This window comes from Triticum dicoccoides, chromosome 2A (genome assembly GCF_002162155.2).
Source record: "Triticum dicoccoides isolate Atlit2015 ecotype Zavitan chromosome 2A, WEW_v2.0, whole genome shotgun sequence".
Lineage (NCBI taxonomy): Eukaryota > Viridiplantae > Streptophyta > Magnoliopsida > Poales > Poaceae > Triticum > Triticum dicoccoides.
The window spans coordinates 583,205,841-583,212,936 of record NC_041382.1 but is presented as its reverse complement, the minus strand read 5'-3'; the positions used below and the strand labels follow the sequence as shown (position 1 = coordinate 583,212,936).

At 46.5% G+C, this 7,096-nt stretch overlaps 1 protein-coding gene across 4 annotated transcripts; it reads right to left on the bottom strand.

The window, feature by feature from the left end:
- Window positions 1–655: 655 nt before the first annotated feature.
- Window positions 656–6,476, bottom strand: LOC119355509 (protein STICHEL-like 2). 4 transcript variants are annotated; one of them, XM_037622322.1, is made up of 8 exons: window positions 6,215–6,476; window positions 3,571–5,219; window positions 3,275–3,494; window positions 2,835–3,023; window positions 2,474–2,674; window positions 1,684–2,386; window positions 1,452–1,524; window positions 656–1,054 (listed from the first exon to the last, which is right to left on the bottom strand). In XM_037622322.1, exons 2-7 carry the CDS (start codon window positions 5,119–5,121, stop codon window positions 1,455–1,457), a joined length of 2,934 nt encoding a protein of 977 aa, XP_037478219.1. In that variant the 5' UTR covers window positions 5,122–5,219; window positions 6,215–6,476; the 3' UTR covers window positions 656–1,054; window positions 1,452–1,454. The 4 variants fall into 4 exon arrangements, with proteins under 4 accessions (XP_037478219.1, XP_037478217.1, XP_037478218.1 ...); XM_037622320.1 differs by having other exon boundaries at window positions 656–1,007; window positions 6,215–6,475; XM_037622321.1 differs by lacking the exon at window positions 6,215–6,476 and adding an exon at window positions 6,064–6,201 and having other exon boundaries at window positions 656–1,007.
- Window positions 6,477–7,096: the final 620 nt, after the last annotated feature.

Below are 7,096 nucleotides of genomic sequence, written 5' to 3'. Positions count from 1 at the left end.
CCTGCGCCCGATCCAGCCGCCCCGCGCCGGCCTACTTGGAAGAGTGCAAGGGAGAGGAGAGCCCTGCCGCCGCCAACGCTGAGGGACGAGGAGGGGAGGGAGGTTGAGTGGCAGCTAGGGTTTCCCCCCGGGCCGCTCACGGGAGCGGCCGGGAGGGAGGGAGGGCCCTCGTCCTCCATGGCCTCCACCTCCGTCGATTTCCCCCTCCCGCCATCTCCGACCAAATCCCCTTTGCACCGTGCCCTACACCGCGTCTTGTTTTTGCGCCCGACTCTGGCTCGCTAGAAACGGTCGATTCGAGCGTTCCCAACAAGCCAGGGTGTGGTGGCTTCGGCTTCCGGTAAGTTGAACTGGAAGATCTAGGCCCCCTCTGCGGATGGGTGAACCTAAATCTGAATTGCTTCCTCTTCAAATGATAACTGTCCGTTCTTCATGTTATGTTCCTAAGGATATGTTTGACAAGTACCTATTCTCTATTAAAAAAATGTTTGACAAGTGGTGCTTGAAATGTTTGTTTTTTAGAAAGAAATAATAATAAATAGATAAAGTGTAGTACAATATCCCAGAAAACCACTGAATTTGAAAAAACAATTAGCAAGACATTTCAGGTATAGAGGGGCTTGTTTGATGCGCTCACTTCATTTTCCGCTTCTGCTACAAAAGGTATTCAAATTTAGAAAACTTGGATGTATCATCGGCATGCTGTACAAATCATCACTAGCATTATTTGGTTCTTTCATACAAGAAGTGGAAACAGCCTCTCCAGGTCTCTTGTCAAATCTGCTTAGCTAAAAATCTGACTAAATGCAGCCTACAGACAACAGGTTCCATCATTTGTTTTACAAATAACAAGAACTCGCTCGGTGCAAATGCATTTAGACTGAATCCAGTCCACAGACTCTCCTAAAAAAATTGCTGCCAAAGGGTGCCAACTCTCCAGCTTCAGGCAAAATTTTGAGTTTGCAGAATTTATGTGATTGTGGTTCATCATCCTTGATCATCCATTTCTGCATCCCAAAGGCCACAACATAAAAAAAGCTGAATGCGGTGGAACCTAAAAAAAGAACATATCAAACTATTTTTCCGACGCATTTAAAAAAACATGCCAATTGTTCGAGGCCTTTATGTTCCTGTAAATTTTCATGTAAAACCGATCAGTTGTGTGCCCCATGAAAGAAAACTAGTTTGGTGCATAACTTTTTTTGTTTTTTAGAGCATGGGAATTCGAATTATTTTACCAGGACACAAAAGGCTCCTTTTTTATTAAAATGTACAACCATGTTGAGGATTCAAAACACTATATGCGTAAGTCAGAAGGGGTGGGGGCGCTGCTCAAACATGTACATGCTGATATGTGGTCAAGAAACCACATGGCAACTAGTAACATAGCAGCAAGACCTCTAATTGCATGGCCTACTGATGCAGTGATGCCCAAATACAGGGCAATGTACCTGTTAGATTGACTGTTTAGGGCCCTTCCAGCAGAGCAGGTTCGAACCAAACCCAGAAGAAGTCTTGATGGACCTGCAGGACAAACAATGAGTATGGTGTTGCACTGTAAAATCTAGAGACAGTAATGTGATTGAGTATTCAGTTCTCTAACTAAACGTTTCCTACCGAACATATACTAATGAAGAAGTAAAAAAACTGTTAGGAAATGTCAAGGACTTTCAGATAACTTACAAGTCCTCATCTCTCGAACCGTAAGTAGCTCTTGAATTCGATCTTGGACACTGCTCATACGGCCCATATGTGCAGAAATATGTATCGAATTCTTTCTTAGGTAGGAAACCCATTTTGTTGTGTGGCTGGATCCTGAAGCAGATTGTGTGTGCTGCATCTGACGAGAAGAACCTCTTTTGCAGCTTCAATGTTCGTGAGAAGCAATTCGGCTGAAGGTCAGGCTCCTGGATGCTGTCGAAACGACCCTGCTCACTTGCGCCCTTGGAGTAGTTAGTCTCCGACCTACATGTCCTTGTCAGGTCATCAGTCATGGATCTGTTTGATGTCAAGGTGCTCCGGGCATCGTCCTCGGAGCCATGAACTGTTGGCTTAGAATCAACACGTTGCACGATGAATGGCGATGGCTGCTGACTAGAGGAGTAGCCTTTGTGAGGTGTTTCTCTTGCTCCAAGCCTCACAGGTTCATCCTCATCTGTCACTGTGGAATCTGACAGCTCTTGCTTTCGTCCCGAGCAGCCGAGCAGGTTGAATGAGTGTCTCTTTGACCTTGCATCTTTCCTCGCTGCACACGGGACAAGTTTGAATCTAACCTCCACATTGAACCCGAGAACGTGCTGCAGTACTCCTTGTATCAGGCTTTGCATTTTCTCTGCCCTTGATAGGTGATCCGGGTGACTAAATCCAACTTCAGCTATAGCCACCTCTGCAAATGTTCACATTTAGTGTGTCATAGTCAGCACAAACCTATGAGAAGGCCAAAACCAAGAAAAACATGGCACACCTGAATTACCTTCGGTAACATGGACTGATGATAGGATTCCTTCTTTCTTGAGGAAACTTCTGGCTGATCTTGATTGACACTTCCCAGTGGCTCTCCTCCAGATGTTTTCAAGCTTAAGCCGTCTACAGTGTCTCTCGGAACAGTTGGACTTATTGCTGTTACACGCATCGCAGAAATTGGAGCTTGAGTTTACCTTGGATACCCAGTCATCTGCACATAACATCAGAAATATTAAACTATCATTCTGTACAGGCACAAGTACACATACTCCCTCGGATCCACATAATTGTCACTGATTTAGTACAAAGTTGTACTAAATCAGTGACAATTAATATGGATCGGAGGGAGTAATATATTTGAGTGTGCTTACCTGTATATCCTGTTGCTGAGCGTGCATGCATGTCATTTGTTTCTGCTACTATGTCAGATTCAGAACTGCCAAACTGCAAAAGTGCAACAGTAACCCAAGTTGCCTTATTTCTTGATGTCCTCAACTGTTTTTCAGTTTCTGACAGTATTTTGAGTGCATGTCTTAGTTTCTCTATACCAACATCTGCCACTGCAAGATCATTGGAAAATAGTAAGGGTAAAGAAACTTAGGGGAACAGAAGGGTATGTGGATAGCAAACTTTTCATAGTTCCAAATGCACTGGTTATCAGAACATGCCATACCATTACTGATTTGACAATATAGAGGGTAAAAAAATGAGAACACAAAACACTCCATATTATCAATTAATGCATTGAGCCTGCAGTCGTTAATGATAATATGTGAAAGTAGAAAAATCCATTCAAGGAAAGAATACATACACGCATATCTTCCCAAGAAACTTTTGCTGACTTCTGTTACCGCAGATTGGCATCGTCCTGAGAGAATGTCCATAATAAGGTTTGCCAGCTGAGAGACCAGCTGCAGGGGATCAACTGACGACGCCATAAGTTCCCGAGCTCGTCTAACTGTATTGGTTGTGTCCGATGACAGTGCTAGATCAAGCAACTCAATCAACTCATCATCAGAAACCAATCCTACCTGCAAATAACAAATGTAGAAACATTATTATACTGTGTAACTGGCAATAGTCATTACTATAGGTAGTACTACTCACAAGTTCATGCACAAGAGAAATCGTGACCCTCTTCCCAAGCAAACTAAGTTGATCCAGCATTATTTCAGCGTCTCTAAGAGAACCATTAGACTTTGCAGCAATGAAGTGCACCGCATCATGGTCAAATTCTAACCCTTCATCTACGCAGATTCTCTCCAACCTGTTGACAATATCTGCAACCTTTATCTTTGGAAAATGGAACTTCTGGCAATGTGTGACGGAAGTGCGAGGCAAGCTATCTAGATCAGAAGTAATCATAATGTAGACAGCATGCCGGTATGGCTCATCAAGACTCTTCACTATTGCCGACCAGGCATCTTCTAGCAACAGATGGCATTCATCAACTATGAAAACCTTGAAGCGTGACGAGTATGGGACAAGAGATGCACTCTTGAGAAGTGCCTTTACGCGGCCCAAATGATCCATTTTTGCTGCATCAATTTCTTTTACGTCCCTGCTCCTCCCAGAGAAGAGAATGACACACTCTTTACAGAACCCACATGGCCTTTGCTCTTCGAGAGAGAGGCAATTTAGAGCGGCAGCAAAAATGCGTGCCGTAGACGTCTTGCCTGTACCCCGGGGGCCATGGAACAAGTACATTGGAGCAATCTTTCCTTTGCAAGAGGAATACAATAGGGACTGAGCAACCACATTGAGGCCAATCAGTTCACTGAATGATCGAGGGCGAAATTTTTGGCTTAAACACCTTGGTGTCTCGGTGTATGGTACATTTTCTTGGAACGGTACCTCAGTCCCCTCTGGGGATAGGAGAGGTTGCTCTGGACCATCACTATCGGAATAAAGATCGCGGTACTTTGATGCTCCTGACCAGCAGTAGCTTATACCGCATCCACTGAAGTTTGATCCTACAACATCATTCGACCTCACTCGTGTGTCCTCAGTTCCATGCCCTACTGTGCTTCTTCTGGACCCAACTGAGCGCGCTTCACTGGCAGACATACAAGGGCTGCCAACGCGGCTCATTGCAGCAGAAGACTTGCCCTTGAATTTGGAACGCCTTTTCACTTCTTCCTCGCTCTTCTCTGGCAAAGCGAGATGTGCCCGTTCATAGGAATTCACCTCCTCCTCTTCCTTCTCCTCCACCACGTTGGTTACTATATTGTTTGCCAACTGCCGAAGGGAGCTATGATTAGAGTGGTTAGAATCCACCGATTTCCTGTGACCATCCCCGCGGACACGATGAACTTGCTTGTTTCTTGGTGGGTTGAAGCCTCTGATCCTAACAACTGAAGATTTCCTGTAAGATGCAGTTCTTGCATTTGGTGCCCGGAAGCTTCGCTCTGACCCCATGGTAGCTTCGGCTTCCAAATCCACATCCTCTTCAATCAAATGATGGTGTGCTGACCTGCTTCCTTCCATCATCGCTCCATTGCTAGAAGCAGTCTCCCAGATCATACTGTCAGAAGGAGATGCATACTTGCTCATAGAGTTTGTTGCTGGATCCCGCAGCGACCTCACTCGCTTGAGCTGCACCAGGGTTCTTGACAGTGGGACATCCACGGAGACGGAGTGGCGCCTCATGTCAGTCATTTTGAATCTGTATTACACAGCAACAATATCTGATTATAGTTCAGTTCTGGCTGTTTCCTTGAATGTGGCTGCTTCCATTATAACAGCGTCGCAGGAACCTGAAGTAAAACAGTAAAAACGCTCAGATTATAAAGTTTATTTTGATTTCTCCGTGCAAAGGAAACAATGAGATGCCTTAATGATTGCTCAACCCTACATTGCAAACGCATCTTCGAGAAGTAATAAATGGATATTGACATTTTCGTGTTTCCAAAGATAAATTGAGAGACATGTACGACGCCCTACAACAGTTAAATCCGGGACCCCAAAGATAGGATGATTGTAACGGTAACCCTGGAGCATTTATATACACAAAAAGAAGATTACAAAATTAAACCCGGGCCCCAAAACGCTCCATCTTATTATGAGCATTTCTATGCAGATTAAAGGAAAGAAGGTGGCAACCCAAAAATGCTCTGTTCAGCTACCAAGCGGAATAAAATGGACCGAAGAATCGGCCGTCACTTCTTCTATTCACTGAAATAACATAAAGTAAAAAAGCAGTACACGAATAATCCACACAGCCTCTGCTTTTCTAACAAACATGACAGCAAAAAGAAAGAATGTGGAGAAAACAGAAGCCAAAAAAGGTCAAATCAAATCTTGGCCACCCAACCGTATCTGTATGTACAAGTAGCAATCACCAAAATCAAATCCAGAGCAATGGGAAGCATCCATCTGGGACTACAAAAAATGGGCCAAATCTTGGTCCCATTCGGACCCATTCCCCATCCAGGAAGCACCTCCATTTCCAAAAACAAATAAAATCCAACTCACACCTGGTTAGTTTTGTATCGCACAAATGTCACAGAGCTCATAGTCCTCCTGTCGTAAACACACAAGATGTAAAGTAGAGAAGAAAACACAAGATGCGAAGAAGCGGAGCTGAAGCCAAGAACAGACCGTCGGCTGCATTATCTCCTTGGCCATCGACCGCATTGCAAGAACCACAAGATCCAGAACGAGATGGAAGAACAAAAAGGAAGGCCAGGAACAGGGAGGCGCTCGTGAGGAGCAGGGGTGGCAGGGAAAGAAAGGGATAATGGCTTCTCACTGCAGGGGCCTGGTCGAAGCCTCGGCGCATGCACGGCCGGATGGCAGATCACGGACGCGGCACGGAGCGCGGCGGCGGCGGCGGTGACCGCACCCGCACGGCAAGAAAGAACAGGCAGGGTTGAGCTCCTCTGGTACGCTGCGAGTACAATTAGCTTTAGCTCCGCAGAGCGCAGCTGTAGGAGAGAGAGGGAGACATGGAGGGCGTGAGCAACGGGCAGCGTGTGGTCACGTGCTCACTGGCAGAATGGCCAAGAAAAGGCTCAGGTTGAGGGGTTAAAGAAATGCTGCGTCGCAGCGGTCGCTGTGATGGTGTCCGTGGCCATGGCCATGGGTGTGGTGTGGGGCACTGGGCCGTAGGCGTAGGGGTCCTGCTCTGCCTGCCTGCCTGCCTCGGTGCCGGTTCCGAGGCGATGGCGTTTCCGTGGTTTGGCTCCACGGCGGAGGGCGGTGTCGCAGCCTTGCAGTGCACTTGCGGGGAGGGCGGAGAGAGAAAGGCCGATAGCCTTTTTGTTTTGTTTGCTTCTCTTTAATGGCGAGGAGGAGGTAGCGCTTTTCTGCGCAGGCAGCACCTCTCTCTTACGTGAAATTGCAAATGGCACCATGGGCACAACCCGTAGCCGAGCCCTTACTTCCAATATGCCATACTGGCAGGGCCCGGACGTCAAGTTTCCACAGGTCAACGAATTTCTAGTGCCGCTCGCATCACAGCTGCCATGACGAGACAGGACTGCGAGACGAGGGGGAGAAACTATCGTTTTGTGTCGTGTCGAGCGTGAGTGCACGGCCCCCGAGATCTCGGCCCGGAGAAAATGCGTGCCGTAAATAGGCCGTAAATATAGCAGGAAATTTTCTTCGAGAAGGACGAGAGGAAGTGAAAATT

Bases quoted from the DNA above. Each gene is read 5' to 3' on its own strand.
- LOC119355509 (XM_037622322.1), bottom strand. From the start codon at position 5,121: ATGACTGACATGAGGCGCCACTCCGTCTCCGTGGATGTCCCACTGTCA. The intron at 3,024-3,274 runs GTATGTATTCTT...ATGATCTTGCAG, and splicing joins TTTCTTGGGAAGATATGCGT to TGGCAGATGTTGGTATAGAG. The intron at 1,525-1,683 runs GTAAGTTATCTG...TTTGTCCTGCAG, and splicing joins GGTTCGAGAGATGAGGACTT to GTCCATCAAGACTTCTTCTG.